Source organism: Piliocolobus tephrosceles, chromosome 6 (genome assembly GCF_002776525.5).
Source record: "Piliocolobus tephrosceles isolate RC106 chromosome 6, ASM277652v3, whole genome shotgun sequence".
Taxonomy (NCBI): Eukaryota; Metazoa; Chordata; class Mammalia; order Primates; family Cercopithecidae; genus Piliocolobus; species Piliocolobus tephrosceles.
Genome location: NC_045439.1, coordinates 108,317,353 through 108,339,118, shown reverse-complemented (window position 1 = coordinate 108,339,118; position 21,766 = coordinate 108,317,353). Strand labels below are relative to the sequence as shown.

General features: G+C 40.7%; 1 protein-coding gene and 1 pseudogene across 1 annotated transcript in view; both read right to left on the bottom strand.

Moving 5' to 3' along the window:
* Nucleotides 1-21,766, bottom strand: part of ALDH1A2 (aldehyde dehydrogenase 1 family member A2) — a 106,009-nt gene that overhangs the window by 9,490 nt on the left and 74,753 nt on the right. Inside the window, exon 8 of the mRNA XM_023228626.1 lies at nt 1,006-1,108. Coding sequence (XP_023084394.1) covers nt 1,006-1,108 — 103 coding nt within the window. The remainder of the gene's footprint in view (nt 1-1,005; nt 1,109-21,766) is intronic.
* On the bottom strand, nt 12,218-17,832 carry LOC111553693 (annotated as a pseudogene).

The following is a 21,766-nucleotide window of genomic DNA, read 5'->3' as shown; positions in this document are numbered from 1 at the left end:
ATATTCAACCCTTCTATCTTATACTTCAAAATAGCTTAATCTGACATGCATTAGTTGCTTAAATGACCGACTGACTAAATAAATGAATCAGTCAATGTGAGGGCAATGGGGTTGCTACTCCTCAAGAGGAAGAGGCATAAGGATTCTGATTTTCTTGACAACTAACATAGAGCTAAAGCTGAACTCTGCAAATTCCAAGCTGGGGTTGAAATTCAAGCAATCTGCTTTCGGTTTTCTGATCTCTCTGGTGGTGAAACTGGGAAAGCAGCTCTGCCTGGCAAAATGTGAAGAAAAAAAAAAAAAAAAAAGAATCACTGAATGAGATGTTGGGATTTCCTTACCTGGAGAGCTTTTCAAAACAGAAAGGTCACACCTGTGCAGAATGGCCTAGGTGGCATCCTTCCTAGAGACATGGGGTTTCTCAGTTACTGCTCTAAGCCTCTGTAAGGTCCTACTAGCAAGGTGGAATCATCCCAGCTTTAGGACTACACATACCGAACTGACCCATGTGTGCTGTCATCCTGACTGAAAGTCATGGGACTAGCAGGAAGGTGTTGGAACTGACTAAAGAGAAAAGGGGCTGTGGGTTTGGAAAATGCTGGCAGGGCTGATGAAGTTGGACTGATTTAGAATGGTCTACCAGCCACCAGGCACAGTTGAAAAGTTACAGATTTATTGTATCTAGGCAGAGAGACTATCCTTCAGGTACTCAGCAGCTGAGACCGTTGCTGTTAAACCATATGCCACTGACCAAGCCTTCATCTCAGCCCCCATTCTATAACATCACAGATTCAAAATGGCTCGTTAGTATCTAGAAAACAAATGGTTCAGTCGTCAACTGAAAAGTGCTTTTTCCCCATTATCAAACTATTTTCTCTTTAGAGATCTTCTTGATTGCCTTTAGCTTCAAAGATCTTTTGCTAGTGTCCTATAAAAAGGGGAGATACAAAAGAGAGTACCAAAGGATGTATGCTGGTTCATGTAGGGGACCTGTTGTTGACTTACAATCAGCATCAGCAAAAATAATATTAGGACTTTTGCCTCCAAGTTCCAGAGTTACTCTCTTCAAATTACTTCTTCCAGCTGCTTCTTGGATAAGCTTTCCAACCTGAAAGAAGGGAAATGGAGACAGGTTTTGCACACCCTGCAGTTGAGACAGTCACTGGTCAATGCCAGCTCAGGGTAACATTGGGATGCAACAGTAACAAATGCTAAAAGGCAAACCAGCCCAGCTCTTGTCATCAACTTGGGTGTACAAGATATAAGTTAGTGGGGTACAGTTTAATGTCCATGCTGGAGTGAACTGGAAGATAGCTTTAGTTTCATGATGGAAGGAGTAAGGAAAAGGGAGTTAAATCTGGAATCTTCATCACTGAAAGATTTCTCTAAAGACAACTGGCAGGCAAAATGTAACTGGAGATTTCCATCACTGTATTGTGGCCTTTAGCTTTGGACTCTGGCTCCAGAAAAAAGTCAACTGGTGCCACTTTAAAGATATCATGAGGGTAAAACAAATTGTTCATGTATCTCCCGAAATGCCAGGCATGATTTTTATTACATGCTCCAAAGAGACTATCAATATTATACCTCTGCCTCTGCCTAGAGCTACAGTTGAGAATCTGTCTCTTTTTGTGCAATCTTGTAAATGCCATTTATCTTGAATCCAATAAAACAAGAGGCTGAGTTAGAAGAAAGCACTTGCCAATGAGTATACTCACACTGGCAATGCAAATGAAAGACTCACAATGGAAACAAAGATCCACTACTTAGAGCCCCTGCTCAAGGCACAACTCTACCTCAGTGATGGGGAGTGCTGTCACCTCCTTTGGGTCCACTTCAGCTGAAAAGAGCTCCCTTGCCCAAGGAGATGCCCACTTCCAAGTGGCCCATATCCACCCACTGGTAGTGGCAGGATTTGTTTAAAGGTCCTACCCTTTCAGCCTAGCACAGGAGTGGGCTCTGAGGGGCCGTATATACTCCATGATGACCCACGTGACTGGCAGAGGCTGCGTCAGACCTGTATTGCAGTTCCACTTCCCCATGGCCACTCCCCTTCAGCAGGGATCCCTAGTCAAATCCTGCAAGCTAAAGTACAACTCCGTGAATGCTCCCTGGGAATCTAACCTGCAACGGGGTGCGACTCTACTGGAGAGCATACGCCACTTTACGGAAAAAGGAGAGCAGAGCCACCATATAGCCCATAGAGGCAATTTGGTATTGTTGAGATGAAAAAATGCTACTTGTTCCTGACATTTTCCTGAAAAGTAAATATTTTAAAAGCCTGGGGAAGAGAAACGCTACATTTACTTTCAATTCCTGCAGTCCCTTGTTGAGATCCTCCAGTGGGACTAACAACTTTGCAGATAGCAGAGAACCCTGGGTAGGAGAAAAGGCTCTGGAACCAGGCTGCCCGGATTCTTTTTTTTTTTTTTTTTAACCAGTTCTATCACTTAATAACTGTTTCAGCCTAGGAAATTTATTTACTATCTCTGAGCCTTGGATCCTCCTCTGTAGGGGGGATAAAAATACTATGTACTTTAGAATTCTATTTTGAGGATTAAGTGGTGTACCATATATGGCACTTCGAACCCAGCCTGGCACACAGTGAGTGTGCAGACATGCTAACCATGAGCAAGTGTGAGAAGCCAGGGCCTCCCCTTTTCTTCCATGTTCAATGGAGAGAAATGGGGGTGATGTGAAGGAGATGGCTGGACCTTCCAAAGCAGGTCTCCCTCTAGATCTCCCAAACTGCCTATGCTGTTAACTCCTTCAGAAAAACAGTGGGAAACTCCAACTTCTCCTCAGTCTTCAATATCACTCATTAGCTGTAACTCTGCCTCCTTGTAAAAAAGCTTTTGAAAATGTATCCCCATCCTGAGAAAAGCTAACCTTAGGGGGAAAAAGTGATGTCTCTGAAAGAGGCAGAACTAGAGTTTCTCGATTTGCTGAAAACATTACTTATCAAGGTGTTGGAAAATGCTAACACCTGGCCCTTAAGTTTGATGGGTGAGCTGTGGCCAACCTGCCAGATTGCCTTTCCCTTGCCAGTTTGTGTCTCTTCCACTTTCAGGCAAATGCCTCAGGAAGACCTGGGCTCAGTAAAGGCCCCGTTCTCACACAGACATGTTCCTCTGAGAAGAAAATAGGCAGACACAAAGGGAAGGAGAATCTGGCCCTCTGTTCTGGGAATGGTGAAAATTATGACTGGTAAGAGGGGGAACTCACAGTGAAGGGCAGTTGGGGAAACAGCAATCCTCTGACTTAATGCCAGCACTCAGGGAGGGGTGTTCCCTGAGGATGCTGTCGTCTGTGATTGTCTGCTCTTCTGAGAAAGTCAGTGTGCTGGCTCGCTCCGCTCTGGGGAATCCAAATTAACTGATGTGGACTCATTTTAAAGTCCAGGAAGATAAAGAGGTAACTGCTTTCTCAGCAAGACAATTACTGGAATTCACAAACATATTATTCATTAAATTAAACTAATATTTATTGAGCAGTCTATGTTAGATATTTACAAGCATTACGTCACTTAACCCTCTCAAAAACCCTACAAAGCAGGTTTTATCTCATTTCAGAGGTGAGCAAACTTGAGTTAGAAGTTAGTGAATGTCACCAGGCTCCCCAGCTGGTTCATGACAGAACCTGTTGGACTACCTGCAGGCTGACACCAGGGACCAGGCTTGGGATTACTCCCTCTCCTTCCCTTCCTTCCTCCCAACATTCTGTCATTTTTCTGTTCTCTTTTCTACATTTACTGAGCACTAATGTGTGCCACATACCATCAAAATCTTATCCCTGCACTCCAAGCTGATTTCAAAGTAGGTAGGAATATCACCTCTTGAAGACACAAATAATGTTCATAAATCATCAGTTACAAAACAGAATACAGATTCTGCCTTCAGGTTTACATTCAAGACACAAACAAAATCAAGGAAAAATCATGAGTTTTACACATAGTAAGATGCCGAATAAATATGTGGGGTTGGCAGACACTGCTGGCTCAGCTGGCATTACATTTCTGTTAGCCCTACTCCCTGATATTCATCAGACCATTCTAGAGGTTATTTTTTTGCCACTAGAAATGTCAGGCAGTGATTATATTCATGGCTACAGTACCTATATAAAAGTAAAAGTTTCACTCAGTCTATGATCATCAGAGAAGAATACCTAAGAATAATTTTCCCTGCATCAATGCTTTACCAGCCTTTCCTTAGAAATCAAATTTGTGCTAACCACCACAAGGCAAATCTCAGATGAATAATACCTTTCCCCTTCATCTTTGGAAGAAAGTTGAGTTGCAGTTCAAGACAGAATGGGATGTGTTAGCCTATGGGAGAACCACTTCCATCTGGAGTGGCCTCAGGACAGGACAGGACACTCCTGAACAACCCTGGCTTTCACCAATGTCCCTCATTCAACACATATTCATAGTTCTCCTATGTGCCAGGTGCACTCTTGGGCATAGCTCCTTACCAATAAGGAATGCACAGCTAAAAGGACTCCCATGTAAACCTAGTAGGTGTTCAATAAATGTGGCTTTGCAGTTCACTAGGGAAAAAATCTGGGTCTCATTTAATATTAGATCTGAACAGATTAAGTTATAGTTCCTCAGTACTTTGTTATAACCCAAAGGTTTCCTAAGTCAGAGTCTGTGGCATTCGAAAGTCTAAGAAAGAACGAATTACACTTCAAACAAAAGCCTAGGATTGACCAATCTTCTAAAATGAAAAAGTTTCACTTTGGTTCCTGAGGGATACTGCCCCTCCCGACATGACCAGAAGGTGGGAGTGCATGGCAAGATAAAGGACGTGCACAGGTCTTCCAAGTGGTTAAAAGGCAAGTTGATAGAGATGTACCTGATGATACCAAGTCCTATTCTGATGAAATTGGCAATTTGTGAAATAAAACAGCTAAACATACAGTTTGAGAAATCAAATCCTGTATAAGATGTAGTATGGATTAAATAGGATAAACGCACATAAAGGCACAGAGATCAAAGTTTTAGTTCACTGTCATCTTTTCTTCCAAGCAGAAAAGATTTTACAATGCACTCGTGTGATACCTTCTGCCCCATTGCTGACAACCTGGCTAATTATAACCATATTTAGGCTTATATATTTATAAGCCCACATTGAGTCTTATACCTCCTGCCCCAATTGACCCACAGGAGTCAGAAGACCTGGTACTACAAACTCTAGCTTCTAATGAATCTTCAATTTGGGAAAGCCACTTCACCTCCTCCTGGGTCTCAGTTTCTTCATCTGTAGAATGAAGGCACAGGCCAAGCAACAAATCTCTCCCTTAGTACTCCAGTTAATTTAAGGAGTTAAAAAAGACAGATAGGACTCCTGGGGACTCTGCTCATTCTGAAAGTCTGTCCACAATTCTTGTGTTTTTCTTGCCTTGTGAAGCAGAAGTAGCTTGCTACAAGTAGAACACCACAGCTGCACTGAATGACAGAAAAAACTCATTTTTTAGTTTTCCTGCACAGAGCTCATTATGAAAGAGTAAGTGCTAGTGTTCCTATCATGCAGTTTCTTAACTTTGTACTCCCTGCAGAGCCTCTCAGCTCTGGGTACCCCAAACATGTAAGGGCAGTGAACTGGGGGCTCCTCCACACATAATGAAACTGGGCTAATTCTCAGCAGGAATGTTGGCACAGTTCAACTCTGACTCCCATCCTCGTTTGAATAGGCCTCAAGATTGATACCAGGAGTATCCCTGGAAGAGCCACAGGGTACTGGAATCATGTTCACAGCAATGCGGCAATGTAGGGGAAAGCAATTTGGGGCCTTGCAAGAAAAATAATTTGTTATACAGGACAAAAAGGAACACAAAAGGCTTTTCATGCCCTCTTTATTCAGGGCAGTTGCTCCCTGAACAGTTTCTAAAGTTGGGTAAAATGTTTCTTTTTATTAATTACTCATATGAGGGTGAGTTCTTTGTCAGAGCTATTTTATTACACATATCAAGGTAGATATCTTCTCAGAGATATAATACCTTTTTAAAAATAGAAAAATAAATCTCTACTAGAGACCCCAGTAAACTAGTCAAAGATGCCTGCTTTTTGTAATATCTTTTCATAAATCCCAAAGAGATCTACTCTCTGCTTCTTCCCTGTTCTTTCTTAATTTTCATTGCTATGCTTCCTGGTTCCAACTGTGTTGGGAATAGAAATGCTAAAAATATGGGGATTGGGTATTGGTCTTTCTGATGTACCCAGAAATAACAGGCCAAATTAATCTGTCCTGATTTCCACCAGAAACAAACAAACCCAAGGCATTGAAGCAGTTCCTTTATGTGGTAACAGCAGTTTAAACCTTTATCTGTGGAATTCAGATTATGAAGGCCAATATAACCACTATGTTTCCAGCCTTCTTTCCCACCATTCCCACCACCACACGCCCACGACTCTAACCACACAAAACCACTTGCCCTTCCTGGAACATGCCTGTGTGCCTTTGTATAAGCTGCTCCATCTACCTGCAAAGCCTTTTCACACCTTGCTTACTTGATGATAAACTCATTTTTACAGAGATACGTCTTTCACCTCCTCTGAGAAGGTGGCTTTCCTCCCCCACCCTCCCTGCAGGGTTTGGTGTTCCTTCTCTGATCTCACAGTGCTATGTATATAACTCTCACTTTGTGCTTAATAGCTGTCTCCCCCACTACAATGACTGATTTTTAAAAAAATATGTGTATGTACACACAGAAGATTTTAAGACAGGGTCTCGCTCTCCTGCCAAGGCTGAACTGTAGTAGTATGATGATGGCTCACTGCATCCTTGAAATTCTGAGTTCAAGCAATCCTCCCAACTCAGCCTGAGTAGCTGGGACCACAGGCACTTGCCATCATGCCTGGCTAATTAAAAAAATTTTTTTTGGTACAGACAGGGTCTCACTATGTTGACCAGGCTGGTCTCAAACTTTTGGCCTCAAGGGGTCCTCCTGCCTAGGCCTTGAAAACACTGGGATTACAGGCGTGGGCCACCAGGACCCAGATGAACTTTAAATAATGCGTTAAGTCAATAAGCCAGAATATAAAAATTGCTTGAGAGCAGTGGTGTGATCACGGCTCACTGCATCCTTGGACTCCTGGGCTCAAGCAATCCTGCCTTTCAGCCTCTTGAATAGCTGGAACTACAGGTGCACACTACCAAGCCCGGCTACTTTCTTTTATTTATTTTTAGTTTTGCAAAGACCAGGGCTTGTCATCTTGCCCAGGATGGTCTTGAACTCCTGGGCTCACACAATCTTCTGGTCTTGATCTCCCAAAGTGCTAGAATTATGGGCATGAGCCATTGTGTCCAGCTAATGTTATTGTTGATTGAGCACCTATTCTGTTGACTTGTTTTCACAAACATTATTTTATTTAATCTTCATGACAATCCTGGGAGGCAGGAATTATTATCCTACTTTATAATTGGAAAAAAGACTCACAAAGATCAAGTAATGACTGGCAAACAGGCACCCACTGAATGGCAGAGCCAGGACTGGTCTCAGAATGTGCACATCAAACCTCAGGTTCTTTTCTCTCCTCTTTTCCAGACCTCTTCCTGGGGATTGGGTCCCCTTTGCTGTGAGTAGCATTTTGACAGTTAAACGCATCACTTACCACTAACATGTTCTAGGATCAACTACCCTGTACATTTAGCCATCCTTTTTTACATAATACTCTGCCATTTCTATTTTAGATAAGCTTTAAAAAATCAAGGTTTTGATTGTCTTGGTCTGCTGTGACTGGAAAAAGCATGGAGTAGTCAAGAGTACTCTATGTCCCATTAACTAGGTGAGCTAAAGGGATCAGCACCTTAGGACCTGTTCAAACTCAGCCTGAGTACTGAGGAGAAAGCTAACTGCAGAATCTTTGACTTAGAGAATAAATCATGGAATCTCATCCAGCAGGCAGAGACTATACCATACTTTTTTTTATTCTCCAGTCTTCAAGTTTTGATTTAAGAATTTTTTAAAAAGAGAAGTTTTATGCTAATAGTTTTCAACCTATAAGACCAAATGTTTTCCCACACGAAACTGGTTTTTTCAATACCTTCATGACATTCAATCAAACCGGTATTTTTTAATAAAATAGCAAATGATTCACAAATGGACTCACACAACCTTAGAAAAAAGCTTATTAGCTATTTATAGCTATAACTGTAGCAAGCCACTTCCCCCAACCTACAATGAGGGGCGAAGCTAACTAGGAGGGAGCTGAGCTGATTCATGACTCAAGCAGTAGAGATGGTGCTTGTATCATGCAACATGACATTTATCTCACTTAGGAAATGAAAGGAGAACCCCAGCTGCGTAAATCAGAATGAGTGATAATACAGCTGCTAGCTACAAACATTTGTTTGGCACGAATCAATCTGGACTCTCCTGTAGTTTGCTTTGATGGTCTCTCTACTATCTTGTTGACTAATGATGAGATCACTGTTTGTTAACCTCACTGAGTAAAGAAAACACTATCCCAAGCAAAATGCATACTGTTTCCCGCACTTTATTGAGGTTGTTTATTGACTTGTGTTTATAAGAGCTCTTCTATATTTATTAAATATTTACATGTATTGCTTATGTATTTAGCTGCATAAGGAAAAATTAATCCCATCTTTAATCTGAGTAAAGTTGTTGGCTTTCTATAGGCCTTTTGCTTTAATAAAGTGGAAAGCAGCCACCTCAAGTAAGATTCTTGTTGTTAACTGTTCCAGATACTTTGTAACGTACCAATAGGTCCCATCTCCCTAAGGTGATCATAGCAGAAGCCATGTTCAAATCCATATTTAAGGGACATGTTCACTCTGGAAGAATCTATATAACTTCTCAAGTATCCTGCAAAGTTAGAAAGAATAAATGGATAAAGAAGTAAATAACTACAGCTGAAAAGGGGTTTGGGGATTATGTGATCATTTGATTTGCCTGTGAAAATTCTCCATCCACAACTACTATGGAAATTACAAGTTGGCTTTTATATTCTAGAACAATGCTGTTCTCCCTTAAGTCCTCTAGTGTCTGCCAATAATGCCATTCCAGAGAAGAAACTAAGAGATAACCTAGAAGTCACAGGATTGTTCCACTCCAAATGAATGTAAGCGTCTCTAGAGAGAGGGAAGAATCAAATGTAGATTCTGTCAGAAAATTTAGCTGAAACTTGCTCTATTCACACTGCAATAGGCTACTTAATATGTTAAGTATTCCTAAAAGCAAAACAATTCAAAGAGCCACCTTCCACCCTATTCTCTTTCCCAAATTCTCCCTTCTCTCTCTCAGTTCCTTATTGAGTATCTCAGTATTGGAAGATTGCATATGTAGTTGTTAATGTTTTATTTGTGAAGATAAAAAAAATTCCTGTTGTTATAAAGCTACAATAGTCAAAATAATGTGGTACTTGTGATGTAACAGTTACACAGATTACTGAAAAGAACAGAGTATAGAAATAGACCCACATAGGGCCGGGTGCGGTGGCTCATGCCTGTAATCCCAGCACTTTGGGAGGCCACAGTGGGCGGATCACGAGGTCAGGAGATCGAGACCATCCTGGCTAACACGGTGAAACCCCGTCTCTACTAAAAATACAAAAAATTAGCCAGGCGAGGTGGCGGGTGCCTGTAGTCCCAGCTACTCAGGAGGCTGAGGCAGGAGAACGGCATGAACCCGGGAGGCGGAGATTGTAGCGAGCTGAGGTGGCACCACTGCACTACAGCCTCGGTGACAGAGCGAGACTCCATCTCAAAAAAAAAAAAAAAGAAATAAGACCCATATAAATATGGAAAACTTATGCTTGAAAAAGGCAAACATCACAAAGGCAATTCAATGGATCCAGGGCAGTCTTTTCAAGAAATGGTGCAGGAACTATTGTCATTATCTATCCATCTGTCTAGCACTTGGATCCTTATCTCTTAACATACTCAAAAGTTAAAGTAGATCATAGGCCCAAATGTAAAACATAAAACTATAAAATTTCTAGAAAAAAGCATACGAGACAGTCTTTGTGATCTTATGTTAGGCAAAGATTTCTTAGACACAGTACCAAAAGCCTGATCCATAAAACAAAATATTAGTCAACTGGACATCATCAAAATTAAAAACTTCTCTTTAAGAGACACTGGGAGAAAATATTTGCAAAGCACAAAGGACTTTTATCCAGAATATGCAAACAATGTTCATTACTTCAACAATACGAAAAACAAACAACCCTCGTCTCCAAAATGTGCAAAGATTTAAAGATACTTCACCAGAGAAGATACACTGTGGCAAATATGGAAATGAAAGGACAGTCAATGGTAGAGAATTGGAAATTAAAACCACATTGAGACAACACTATATACCTATTTGAATGGCAGAAATGTAAAAGATTAACCACATCAAATGTTGGTGAGGAGGTGAAGGAATTCAAAGTCTTACACGTTCCTGGTAGCAATGTAAGATGGTACAACCGACATGGAAGACAGTTTGGCAGTTTCCTGCCCTACCACACAATTCAGCCATTCCATTTTTAAGTATTCACCTAAGAGAAAAGGACATACATGTCCATACAAATATTTGCACATGAATGTTCATAGAAGCTTTTATTTGTAGTAGTCCCAAAACTGAAAACAATCCAAATGTTCATCAATGGCTGAATGGATATTAAACCTGATACAGGTTGAATATCCCTTATCAAAATGTGTGGAACAAGAAGCGTTTTGAATTTGGGATATTTTTTCAGATTTTGGAATATCTGTATTATACTTACTAGTTGAGCATCCCTGATCTGGAAATCCAAAATCCGAAAAAAGGAAATGTTTCAGTGAGCATTTCCTTTGAGCATGATGTTGTTGCTCAAAAAGTTTCAGGTTTTGGAGCATTCCAGATTTCAGATTTTTTGAATTCAGAATACTTAAACTGTATACCCATAAATGGAATACTACTTGGCAATAAAAAGGAATGAACTGATACAACAACATAGATCTCAATAACTGTGCTAAGTAAAAATGGCCAAAAGAGTATATACTATATGTTGCCATTTATATAAAATTCTAGAAAATGCAAATAATCTATAGTGCCAGAAAGACTGGGAATGTGGGGGTGGGGGTGGAGAGAGAGATTACAAAGGGGCACTAGGAAACGTGAGGGTGAGGGACATATTCACCGTGAACTCTACTGATGGTTTCACAGGTAGATGGATACACATGCCAAGACATATCAAACTTTATACTTTAAATATGTAAAATCTACTGTAGATCAACTACACCTCAATAAAGCTGTTAATAAAGGTACATTAAGCAAAAATGTTAATTCATTACAGAAATTATGCCATATATCTCTTTGTTGTCCTTTGCGGACTACTGGCAGGAAAATTACATTCAATCTACCTGATGACTTAACACATGATATAATGGTTATAATCATAGTAAAATTCATTAGACATAAATTTATTATATTTTGAAATAATTAGAGTTCAACAGGCGAAAAAAGTGAATTAAAAAAAACTTCCAAGGAAAAGGTGGTGAAAAACAGATCAGTGGCCAATAAAATAAAGTCTGATGACTGGAGTGAAAAGGAGGCAATATTTGAGATTACAAATCCAAAGAATAAAGCATCATAGTCACTATAAAGTTGATCAGTTCTTATTTATATGCATAGAAGTTATAAAAAAAAAATATTGAGCTAAGGCTTCCCTGGCTAGATAAGGGAAAAAAGTTCATTTCAGGTAGAAGAAATGGCATGTGTCAAGTCACAGAACTGTGAAAGGCATGTCTCCTTTGGGGTTTCACAAGCAGTTTAGTAAGACAAGGATACAATGGGCAGGTGTAGGAAATGAAGGTGATGAGAAAGGTAGGGGTCAGGTCATGAATCAATCTGTTACCCTAAGAAGTTTGGATTTGGGTATATGATGGATACCCAGGTAGAGATGTCCACGCTACAGTTAGAAGTCTAGTGCTCAAAAGAGAGGTTGTTAATTTAAAGCAAGCTATTTTAGGGAAATCTCTTGACATAGTGTGTTGATTCACCCATTTCATTACTTCCATACTGGTAAACAAATAATTGAATCAGTTAGCTTGGAAATGGTGGTTACTTGCCATGTTTAGAAACCAACACTTACAATAGTTATAACTGAAATTAACCATGGGCCTTCCCTAAGGAATATCACGTTAAGCAGGTAACAGCCAAATCACCAAAAATTGCTTAAGAAGAAAATCTCATCAGCCAAGTATGGAAGATAAAATTTCCTATGAATTCCTCAGCTGATTCCCCAGGCTCCCCTGAACAACTTATGCAGGGGGAACGTAAGGGTCCTGGGGGCACTGGAGGTGTTTAGCTGTGCTAAACCTACAAAATCAGGGACCAGGGCTGGAGCACAGAAGAAGAGAAGGAATAGAGAAAAACTCAGCTGATTTTTACCAACAATCAGCCCTATTTGCTGCATGCTAGGTGAGCCTCAATGGCTTCACTGGTAAAACATGGAGTGACTTAAGGGCATCTTTATACACACCAATGCTTGGTACACAGTGGGAAAATAAAAATGCTTATGGAATGAAAGAGAAATCTCAGTTCTAAGATTCTCAAAGTCATCTCTCTTTTACAGCTTAGACAGTTTGTTAGTGGCTCTGTGGGTCCAAGGGCTGCTCCACTATAAGAAGAGCCACAGGAGTGAGGGGAAACTGTAACTACAAACAGATTAAAGTGGCAGAGGAGTAGCAACGGTATTACTTGTTTAAGCAGTGTGGCTTATAGATACCTCTTTTTACTTTACAGCTGTACTGTATGAGCCAGAGCTTCTGAGAAATAGAATCAAAGTAGAACTTTGCTCACATGCCCCTATGTACCCCTGTCTTAAGTCAGATGTTTACTATACTGCCAGTTCTGTATAGTTTTCTAGTATGTGTGAGCTTTTAGAAATGTCTGCAAACTTTTAATACTGGCAGTTTTTTGTTTCTTGGTTAATTTATGGTTACAGGGAATACATGGACCATGTCCTTGCTTTGCTAAGCTGACTGTGAATTCATTTCTTTTCCTTAAGGTGGATTCCATCAATTATTTCTCTCCTGACCAACTACAGACATAGCAAACAATATGAGTGGTATCTTTCAGTTTACACAAGTGCTTTATTCGAGCACAGGTTAACAAACTCAGAACTGTGGTTTTTTTTTCTCAAGTGGGCCTGGAAGCATCTTCTGGAGTATGACCCAACTATTCAAATTATGTGTAAACTAGTGATTCTTAAATGTCAATGAATGTAAGAATCACTGGGTAAACTTAGTAAAATGGGAATTCCTGGACCTATTTCCAAAATTCTAACTTAAGAAAATCTTGAGTGGAGTCCAGAAATCTGTGTTTTAATAAGCACCTCCAACCTCACCACTGCAGGTGAGGTGATCTTTACACAACTACTGAAAAACAAAGGAAACTACGTAATATTTTTCTGCAAAGAAATTTCTCCCTACACCAGAATTCCATTATGGCAAACTCAGTTTGAAGGAGTAGCCACCACTCTAGGCCACAGCAAGAAATCGTAAGTGAGTTCCTTAATAGGTACCAGGCATCTTCTTCCAGCACTGTATTCTTTTTTAAAATTATACTTTAAATTCTAGGATACATGTGCAGAATGTGCAGGTTTTTTACATACGTATACATATGCCATTGGGGTTTGCTGTACCCATCAACCTGTCACATCTACATTAGGTATTTCTCCTAATGTTATCCCTCCCCTAGCCCCCCAACCCCTGACAGGCCCCACTGTGTGATGTTCCCCTTCCTGTGTCCATGTGTTCTCATTGTTCAATTCCCACTTATGAGTGAGAACATATGGTGTTTGGTTTTCTGTTCCTGTGTTAGTTTGCTGAGAATGATCGTTTCCAGCTTCAGCTTCACCCGGGTCCCTGCAAAGGACAGGAACTCATCCTTTATGGCTGCATGGTATTCCATGGTGTATATGTGCCACATTTCTTTATCCAGTCTATCACTGATGGGCACCTGGGTTGGTTCCAGGTCTTTGCTATTGTGAATAGTGCTGTAATAAACATACGAGTGCATGTGTCTTTATAGTTTAATGCCTTATAATCCTATGGGTATATACCCAGTAATGCAATTGCTGGGTCAAAAATGGTATTTCTAGTTCTAGATCCTTGAGGAGTTTCCACACTGTCTTCCACAGTGGTTGAACTAATTTACACTCCCATCAACAGTGTAAAAGCATTCTTATTTCTCCAAATCCTCTCCAGCATTTGTTGTTTCCTGACTTTTTAATCATTGCCATTCTAACTGGCATGAGGTGGTATCTCATTGTGCTTTTGATTTGCATTTCTCTAGTGACCAGTGATGATAAACATTTTTTCATGTCTCTGTTGGCCGCATAAATGCCTTCTTTTGAGAATTGTCTGTTCATATCCTCTGCCCACTTCGTGATGGTTTTTTTTTTCTTGTAAACTTGTTTAAATTCCTTGTGGATTCTGGATATTAGCCCTCTGTCAGATGGATAGATTGCAAAACATGTTCTCACATTCTGTAGGTTGCCTGTTCACTCTGATGATAGTTTCTTTTGCTGTGCACAAGCTCTTTAGTTTAATTAGATCCCATTTGTCAATTCTGGCTTTTGTTGCCATTGCTTTTGGTGTTTTAGTCATTCAGTGTTTGCCCATGCCTCTGTCCTGAATGGTATTGCCTAGGTTTTCTTCTAGGATTTTTATAGTTTTAGATCTTACGTTTAAGACTTTAATCCATCTTGAGTCAATTTTTGTATAAGGTGTAAGGAACAGGTCCAGTTACTGTTTTCTGGATATGGCTAGCCAGTTTTCCTAACACCATTTATTAAATAGGGAATTGTTTCCCCATTTCTTGTTTCTGTCAGGTTTGTCAAAGATCAGATGGTTGTAGATGTGTGACGTTATTTCTGAGACCTCTATTCTGCTCTATTGGTCTATGTCTCTGTGTTGGTACCAGTACCATGCTGTTTTTGTTACTGTAACCTTACAGAAAAGTTTGAAGTCAGGTAGCATGATGCCTCCAGCTTTGTTCTTTTTTCTTAGGATTGTCTTGGTTATACAGGGTCTTTTTTGGTTCCTTATGCAATTTAAAGTAGTTTGTGCTAATTCTGTGAAGAAAGTCAATGGTAGCTTGATAGGGATAGCCCTGAATTTATAAATTACTTTGGGCAGTATGGCCATTTTTGTGATATTGATTCTTCCTAACCATGAGCATGGAATGTTTTTCCATTTATTGTGTCCTCTCATTTCATTGAACAGTGGTTTGTAGTTCTTGAAGAGGTCCTTCGCATCCCTTGTAAGTTTTACTCCTATTTTATTCTCTTTGTAGCCATTGTGAATGGGAGTTCACTCATGAGTTGGCTGTCTAGTGTTGGTGTATAGGAATGCTTATAATTTTTGCACATTGATTTTGTTTCCTACGACTTTGCTGAAGTTGTTTATCAGCTTAAGGAGATTTTGAGATGAGATGATGGGGTTTTCTAAATACACAATCATGTCGTCTGCAAACAGAGACAATTTGACTTCCTCTCTATCTGAACACCCTTTATTTCCTTCTCTCGCCTGACTGCCCTGGCCAGAACTTCCAATACTACACTGAATAGGAGTGGTGAGGGAGCGCATCCTTGGGCTGGTTTGCAAAGGGAATGCTTCCCGTTTCTGCCCATTCAGTATAATGGCTGTGGGTTTGTCATAAATAGCTCTTATTATTTTGAGATATATACCATCGATACCTAGTTTATTGAGAGTTTTTTAGCATAAAGAGGTATAGAATTTTATTGAAGACTTTTTCTGTATCTGCTGAGATAATTATGTGGTTTTTGTCACTGGTTCTGTTTGGTTCTGTTTGCATCCCAGGTATGAAGCCGACTTGATTGTGGTGGATAAGATTTTTTTTTTTTCCTTACAGACAGAGGTTTTATTGTGTTTGGTCCACAGTCGTATTTTACATTATCTCATGGAGCAGGGCCCCTGGGTGGGGGGGTCCCTGTGCAGTACTTCGCGGGGCACATGGCCAGGGGAGATGGAGCAATATAGCTGGCAAGGCCCAGAAGGGGAGAAGGGCTGGGGTCTACTAAGGGGCCGGGCACAATGGCTCACGCCTGTAATCTCAGCACTTAGGGAGGCCAAGGCGGGTGGATGACCTGAGGCCAGGAGTTCGAGACCAGCCTGGCCAACATGGTGAAATCTCCTCTCTACTAAAAATACGAAAGTAGCTGAACATGGTGGCATATGCCTGTAATCCTAGCTACTTGGGAGGCTGAGGCAGGAGAATCCCTTAAGCTCAGGAGGCGGAGGTGCAGTGAGCCAAGATGATGCCACTGCTCTCCAGCCTGGGCCACAACAACTAAAAATAGAACCTACTGAGGCTACAGTGGGGCGGGGATTTGGGATTAGCCCCAGTAACTCAGCATTCCACTTCCTTGTATGGAACTCACTTTCCCCACTGGGCCCTGAGGCAGGTCTGAGGTCTGTTGGTCTGAGGGTCCTAGGGAAACCCAGCCACTTGGGAGCCTGAAATATTTAGCATCATAGCCAGGTCCCCTTTCCCAGGGGACTCATTTCCCAGCACCCTCCCCACTGTCCTCACCCCATTCCTTGGGGAAAAAATATGTATTTTTCTTTTGTTAATACTTCCTGAAACTTTTGTAATCAGCTGACAAAAGTGGGAAGAGGTGAGGCAACTGGAAACCTTCGGGGACTGGTTCCCTCCAAGCCCATGTCTCTTCTCCCCAGCACAGCTCTGCTGACAGCCTGGACGTGCCAGCAGGGACCCTTACCCTATACATATTGGGATATGGCCTTGACCCCTTCCCCCACAGCCTGGTTGGCTCAGTCCTGCGAAGGACCAAGTCAAGGGGGGAAAAAGCCCTGCTGCCTGATTCCATCTTGCCACTCAGAGACCCTTGGTTGACTGGCAGCACTGAACAGGTTAAGAAAGAAAAAAATAGATGAAAACATAGAAAAACCCGAAAAACCCAAAATACCCAGACAGGGGAACAATGGGGGGAGAGAGTGCTGGCAGCCTCACTAGCGTAGCTGGACTCCTCCTGGTAGTAAGGGGGATATTCAGGGACCTCTCCTGGGCCCAGGCAGTCGCCAGCACCCAAGGGAGCCCTCTTGGCCACTGTGGTTTACGGGAAGTACTCGGGGTCATATATATGCTGGCCCAGGCTAAAGACCTGGCTACTCTGGTTGGCACCCTGCGTGTAGCCCATCTGCAGGGACTTGGAGGAATTATCACTTGTCGGTTTTCAGCTTGGTATCATAGATGTGCCATCGCGTCCCATGAGCCGTCATGGACGTGGCACACTTATTTGTATCCATCTGGAGGCTAATGGTCGAGGGGTCCATGGGGGGCAGGATGTGGTTCTTGGGGTCATAGAGATGCCTCCTTATGCCATCCACGGTCATGCCTGACTGGTTGGCCCATTTGTTGGTGCCCAGCTGCAGCCTGATGATGCACTGAGTGGCCTTCATGGTGGCGTCATTGAAGTTCTGCTTCTGCTTCTCTGAGTACTTGACGCCAATGTCCACCCCGCTCCACGGCCCCTTCCCTGCTAGAGCAAAAAGAGACACCTGCACGTGCCTCGTGTTCCCACTCTCAAACAGGTTGTTGGCCTTGAACATGTTCACGGGGTTCATGCCATAGTTGACCATGGCCTTGATGATGCAGCTTGTTCATGTGTGTATAAAATAATCCCGTCCTTCAGGCTCTATTTGGGAGTCAGGGTCGATGGAGAGGTCCGGTGAGTCCCTTGATCCAGCTTCAGAGCTCTGCCTCCTTCGGGGGGTCATATTTGGACAGGAGCCAGTTCTTTACCTCGGCTGACAGCCCATACAAGAGGCCCTTGTTGAACTGTGTGTAACTCATGGCTGGGGGGCTGCGGGATGGGGTGGCACAGGACAGGGGTGGATAAGCTTTTTGATGTGCTGCTGGATGGTTCATCAGGGATACTGGCCTGAAATTTTCTCTTTTTGTTGTGTCTCTGCCAGGTTTTGGTATCAGGATGATGCTGGCCTCATAAAGTGAGTTAGGGAGGTGTCCCTCTTTTTCTATTGTTTGGAATAGTTCCAGAAGGAATGGTACCAGCTCCTCTTTGTACCTCTGGTAGAATTCAGCTGTGAATCTGTCTGGTCCTGGGCTTTTTTGGTTGGTAGGCTATTAATTACCGCCTCACTTTCAGAACTTGTTATTGGTCTATTCGGGAAGTCAACTTCTTCCTGGTTTAGTCTTACAGTATTCTCTGATAGTAGTTTGTATTTCTGTGGGATCTGTGGTGATATCCCCTTTATCATTTCTTATTGTGTCTATTTGATTCTTCTCTCTTTTCTTCTTTATTAGTCTGGCTAGTGGTCTATCTTGTTAATCTTTTCAAAAAATTAGCTCCTGGGTTCCTGCACCATATTCTAAATCCAGTACATTATTTCACCAAAAAAGAAAAAGGATTCATAATCAGTTTATCCAAGCAAGCACCCAGGCAGTCTTCCAAGAAGTGAAATAGAAGAGCAAACATACACAAAAAAACTTATTGGCAGCCAAAATTATTCGTAAAATATTTACAAAAAGTACAAAATAAACAAAAGGAGAGTAAAGTTGCCAGAGGACAGCAGAATGTAGTTACTGCTACATATAATAATAAATATATGCAAATGGCAGTTTGCATATAATAATGAAATATATGCAAATGGAAGTTTCAGATTCAACTACCATTTACTGAGTTATTACAATATGCCAAGCAATATGCTTGGAACTTTCAAATACATTACTTTAATCTTCAAATGAGCCTGTAGGGAGTGCTTCATAGGCCTTATTAATGGAAGAAGACATGAAAGAAGAGACTACATAATTCACCAAAAGTCACACAGCAGAAAAGCTGGGATTTGATCCATGATTGGTGGATCAAATCTAGTGCCTCATCTATTATACCACACTTCCCCAAGCATTAATTGTCCCGTAAACTTCATTTTAAAAATAAATATAAAACAATGATGGTTAATATTTACTGACACTTTACTAAGAATTAGATCCTGTGCTAAACACACTAGATATACTAGCTTTTCTTAGTCCATTCAGTTTACCTAAAATGTCCCAGACTGGATACCTAATAGAGAAAGGAAATTTATTTCTTATAGTTCCAGAGGCTGGGAAGTCCAAGGTTGAGACACACACATGAGGTGAAAGACTTCTTGTGGTGTCATCCCATGGTGAAAGATGGAAGAGCAAGAGAGCACAAGACTGAATGTGTAACCACAAGCCCTTTTATAATGGCATTAATCTATTAATGTGGGTTAACAGATTAGTACCCACCTAAACACCTCTCACTAGTGACCCTTTCTCAACACTATTGCATTGTAGATTAAATAATCCCCACACACTTTCCGGGGAACACGTTCAAATCATCTTTCATCCTCACAATCCATGAGGTAGATAAAATCATCTCAATCTACAGCCGGGATATCTGAGGTCTGGAGAGAATAACAACATGTACTGTGACTAAATCCATTCAAGTATAATAGATGTTTAAATTGTCTAGTTTTCTGATATGACTCTGACATATTTCATCTTGATTCCTTTAGCATGATTTGAAGACTGTGTTCAGAACTTCTTATTGAAAAAGTGATGATTTCCTTTAGTTGGTTTAGAGAGAGGCAAAGTATAGAGTTGTGATATACTATTCTGTCAAACTTTCATTTTTGGAAAGCACTGAGGAGTACTTTCTTTTAAGAGAGTAAACAAAGGATGAAGAGAAATTAACTCAGGCTGAACTACATTAAAGCTGTAAAAATCCCAAAGTAATGTTAAATTGTATGGGTTGGTCTTTGTTGATCATAGCTTAATCAGATTGATCATTTACTGTTCAGCTTGGGAATTATCTTTGCTTATGACAAGCAATCTGCATAGTTTTGTATATGGACATTAACTTGCCCTGAATGTGGTTAAGAATATAATCTGAAGTGTAAAAAGACGATTCATGGGAAATCACTGTTGAAGAAAACCTATTATTTTCTCCAGCTTTTACAGGCTTTTGCACCACCTGACTACTAACTACTCTCACTAGAACACTGAAGCTACATGTTTAGCAGTCATTGAGCATGTGGTGTTCAGTGTTGGCTCACCTACCAAGAGTTAAGGACCCTAGGAAATCAGACACACACTACCCTTCTCAACATGTCCCATCTGGTATGATTTAGATTCTTAGGGCTGTGTTGTTTTTATTTCCCCATCTCTATAAGGTTTTTCACATCCTATTAAAGAGACTTGTAAGGATAGACACTGAATTCACATAAAATCTGCAGCTCTGGTGTTTAAATGCCTGTTAAAAGTACAACTGCAGGAATGACCAAAAAAACTGCATTTGCTATTGAAAGGAAGCAGTGAAACCTAATATCCCATCCTACCTTCCAGCAAAATATGTATTGAGCTTTTACAAAGTACTGGTTCTTTATTATCTGGCATAGGAAATGATTTTGAGAATAAATGATACCAGTATTTGTTGATTATCTGCCAATATCAAACAACAAATTACTCACAAGGGTCCTCACAGCTAGCATTCCTTTCCTCGAAGTTCTTTTTGTATTTTGGTTCCCATACAACTACAATTCCATTTTCTCCAAAGAGATTAGTGGTAAGAGAAAAGAAAGACAGTCTTAAGGTCTTCCCGGTTGTGAATATTAACAAACTGTGGAATTAAGATGGAGAATTATCTTTTATCTTAAAATAACTTTTATCTTTGAATAAAGTAGCTTTTCATTCAAATGTAATTATCTTCAACTAATGCCTTTCTCCTAGATATAGATACTTTTGAAAATTATATTAAATGACAGAACTTTTAGCATCTTGAAAATCACAACATTTTTAGGTAATGATGCAGAGAATTCTCATCTTCCTCCATGCTCCCATAACACACCACACTATAATAGTTACATATTCACAGATTATTGCCTGGGCTAGACTGAGTCACAGAAAACAACACCTTTGCCTCTCCTAGATCTAGCACAGTGCTAGACACGTAAGTGCTCAATAAATGTTTGTAGAATTGACTTGAAACAACCTAAGTTTAAAACTTTCAAGTCCTGTATCAGACAGTGTCAAACGGAAACCTTATATTGTAACAAACGAAATTTAAAGAGGCTAACCATGCAATTTTGAAGTGAATTTAAGAAAAAAAAAAAAAAGAGAGAAATGGAGTTACAGTGTGTCTATGACCTTTCTTTTTTGACCATTCATTCAGCAAAGCATGTTGCACTGAGAAATTATCCTTCCCAAGTACCCCCATTAATATGTCACTCCGAATTTTAATGGCTCCCTCCTCCTATGGGATGGTGTACAGTCCCTTAGCCTGAGAGGCAGTGTACCACTGTAACATGGAATATGGTGGTGTGTGACTCTCAGCCCTACAACTTACGAGCATGTAACCCTGGGCAGGTAATTTAACCCCTCTTAGCCACATTTTGCTCTGTGGTGTAGGGTTGTTACAATAATGGATTCAAAGTATTTAGCAGGTACTTAACACAAAGAAAGTGCTAAATCAATGTTGGCTATTAATATCCAAAATGTAAAGCCTTTAATACTTCGTAAAATTGATTTTTCACAGCTTGAGATGTAACTCATACACCATAAAATCTACTTTTTTGATGTGTACAGGTCAGTGGATTTTAGTATATTAACAGAGTTGTGCATCCATCACAACCATTACTTCTATCTGAGGACATAAATACCCCAAAAGATAGTTCATATTCCATTAGCAGTCCCTTTCCATTCTCCCAGTCCTTTGCAACTACTAATCAACTTTCTGTTTATAGAT